The sequence below is a fragment of the Sinocyclocheilus anshuiensis genome, unplaced genomic scaffold (genome assembly GCF_001515605.1).
Source record: "Sinocyclocheilus anshuiensis isolate Anshui unplaced genomic scaffold, SAMN03320099.WGS_v1.1 scaffold702, whole genome shotgun sequence".
Lineage (NCBI taxonomy): Eukaryota > Metazoa > Chordata > Actinopteri > Cypriniformes > Cyprinidae > Sinocyclocheilus > Sinocyclocheilus anshuiensis.
Window position 1 is genome coordinate 2,253,142 of NW_015548184.1, and position 2,815 is coordinate 2,255,956.

The 2,815-nt window shown below is 33.0% G+C and overlaps 2 protein-coding genes across 2 annotated transcripts in view; one reads left to right on the forward strand and one right to left on the reverse strand.

The window, feature by feature from the left end:
* Window positions 1-1,563, forward strand: part of gnl2 (G protein nucleolar 2) — a 17,148-nt gene extending 15,585 nt beyond the window's left edge. The window contains exons 15-16 of the mRNA XM_016508039.1: window positions 862-935; window positions 1,048-1,563. Of these exons, the coding sequence (XP_016363525.1) occupies window positions 862-935; window positions 1,048-1,182 (209 nt within the window). The 3' untranslated portion in view covers window positions 1,183-1,563. The remainder of the gene's footprint in view (window positions 1-861; window positions 936-1,047) is intronic.
* Window positions 1,554-2,815, reverse strand: part of LOC107704957 (axonemal dynein light intermediate polypeptide 1-like) — a 2,499-nt gene continuing 1,237 nt past the window's right edge. The window contains exons 4-6 of the mRNA XM_016508040.1: window positions 2,474-2,652; window positions 1,718-1,882; window positions 1,554-1,642 (exon numbers count right to left, since the gene is read on the reverse strand). Of these exons, the coding sequence (XP_016363526.1) occupies window positions 1,601-1,642; window positions 1,718-1,882; window positions 2,474-2,652 (386 nt within the window). The 3' untranslated portion in view covers window positions 1,554-1,600. The remainder of the gene's footprint in view (window positions 1,643-1,717; window positions 1,883-2,473; window positions 2,653-2,815) is intronic.

Below are 2,815 nucleotides of genomic sequence, written 5' to 3' on the forward strand. Positions count from 1 at the left end.
TACATATATTATGTCAACAAAAACTTTTATTTTGGATACGATTAATCATTTGACAGCACTAATTATTATTATTCATTTTACCTGTTTTGCTTGGGCCTTTAATTGCTACTTGCTGCTATATTTTTATTTATTATTATTATTATTATATGAATTAACATTTTTTATTAAATTTTTAAGCATTTTTGAAGAAAATGCTTATATACATTGCGGTTTTCATTTTTTTGTTAAAAAATCTCTTATGCTGACCAAGGCTTCCTTTGATCAAAAAACAGTAAAAACAGTCATACTCTGAAATATAATTGCCATTTAAAATAATAATTCTGTTTGAATATATTTTCAAATTTAATTGATATGATGGCATAGTTGGATTTTCAGCAGTCATTACTCCAGTCTTCAGTGTCATGTGATCCTAGAAAAAAATTATTATAATATGCTGATTTTGTGCTCAAGAAACATTTCTTATTATTATTAATGTTGAAAACGTGTGCTGAATATTTCTGTGGAAAATGTGATACATTTTAAGGATTCTTTGATGAGCATTTATTTGGAATAGAAATATTTTTAACATAAATGTCTTGGTCACTTTTGACTAATTTAATGCATCTTTGCTGAATAAAATTGTTAATTTATTTAAAACTTAATCACCCTAAATAGTATATTCACAGTACTTAAATATTGACAATAATGATAATAACATTAATTATTGATGTTGACGCAATATCAACAATATTTAAAATATACTGTTAAACTTAGTTGAATATGAATACACTAAATATTCCACAGAATCTTGTGTCAGTGATTAGGGTTGTCTGGTGCTTCAAACAAGTGAGTAATGACACTCGTCCTTTTTTGGTTTTCTAGCTGTGAATTTGGGTAGAAAGAGGAAAGCTGAAGATGAGGAGCCTGCAAAGCCTACCAAACTCACATCTAAAGAGGTATGCACTATTCTCCCAGCTCAATCGTCTTGATTCCTCAGTCCAGACATCTCACATAAATTTGAGACCAAACTTATCTCTTTCTCTCTGTTGAACTACTTCACCTCAACAGAAAAGAAGACTGGCGCGTGCCCAGAAAGTGAAGAAAGTGGGGGTCCGCTATTATGAAACGCACAATGTCAAGAACAAGAATAAGAACAGAAAAATGCCCTTGGATGGCAAGAAAGCCAAACGAGCTAAGCGATAATACCTGGCCAGATACCCAGTCACATCAATCCGTTTCCAAAGCCATGTCGGTGGCTAGGTTGGAACATCTGGTGTGGAATCACGGTGATTTGTGAAAAAGTGAAGGTTCAGTTAATCTCTGATACAATCGTTCCAGTGCACTTTATTCATGCTGTGGCACCAGCCATCGTCCTGAACATTCTAACTACAGTCTGACAGCTAATTCATTTCAGTACTGTGTATTTTCAGCGCTTTTAACTTAAGACAATGTCCTGATTCTGCAGAGTTGAAATGTGAATTATGTACCTGTATATCTACATATGTTCTTTTTCTTTTGTTTGGAGAAAAAAAAATCAATAAATACTCAGAACAGATGCTTTAATACGGGTTTTATTCATTTAAATGGTATGAGAGTAAGTGTATTATTATTCAAATAATATTTAGGCCTTATTCCTCAGGGTAATTATGCCCTCCAGTTGTGCCTAAAAAATAAATGGTTGCATAAGAGTGAAAAATAGACTAATCAGAAATCATGATTATGATGATCTCTGCTTTACCTTGAGTTGCTGATTAGTTCGTTTGAGGAACTGAACCTCTTCAGCATGCTTCTTTTCCTCAATTTCCCGCCGTTCTGCTTCCCGTCTCTCGATGGCCTCACATTTAGCCTTCTGCTCGTTCAACAACCTCTCCAAACCTCGCTTCTCACTCTCCAACTCTAAAATCTACCAACAGTTTGTATCTCAGCAAGCAGCAAATGGTCATTTAATGTGTGCTTGTCAGGTCTTACGTTAAAGTTTTTTTGTTTTGTTTTGTTTTTTTTGTTTTTTTTTGTCCATACAAAGTCAGTGGAGACTAATGTTGCATTAGACATCACTGACTTTCATCATAAGTTCAAAATATCTTGTGTGTATGTAATAGTTTTTGTTTTCTGTTACAAGAGCAAGATAATCACATATAAACGTGTCTTAAGCCAACAAGTTGAACATGTTTTTTTTTATAGAAAATAATAGGTAAAATACAAGTTATTGTAAGTGTCACTGTATAGGTTTAGTTTTGTAGCTTGCTTTTTTTATTTATAAACAAACTTGTTCAGAAAATATATTATTTACGGTTACATTATTGTTATTGTATGTAATCTTTATATAATTTTTATTATATGTATATACATTACATTACATTTACATCTCATCTAGTCATTTAGCAGATGCTTTTATCCAAAGCAACTTTTTTGTATGTTATTGTAAAATAATTTTAGAATAGTAAGACAAAATGAGAATAATTGCTTTCAATAATAATAATTTGCTGCAAATGACCTTGTTCTCCATGTCAGCCATTCCATGCTCTGCTTGAAGTGCTTTCCTCATGCCAAAGGCCACGCTGCTCTCGTACAGTGTTTGATAGGCAGCGATGGTCATGCGAATCTCGTCTCTAACTTGCAGCAGCAGGAGGCCCCGCTCAGCACAGTTAATGGTGACTTGTCTGATTAACTCATCTGAGACATTTGAAAGAGAGAATGCCATGTGAATCTCAACAGCTATTAATATGACACTTCATTAGTAATATGTAAAACCAGTCTTAAGTCGCATGGGTATATTTGTAGCAAAAGCCAAAAAAACATTGTATGGGTCAAAATGATCGATTTTTCTTTTATGCCA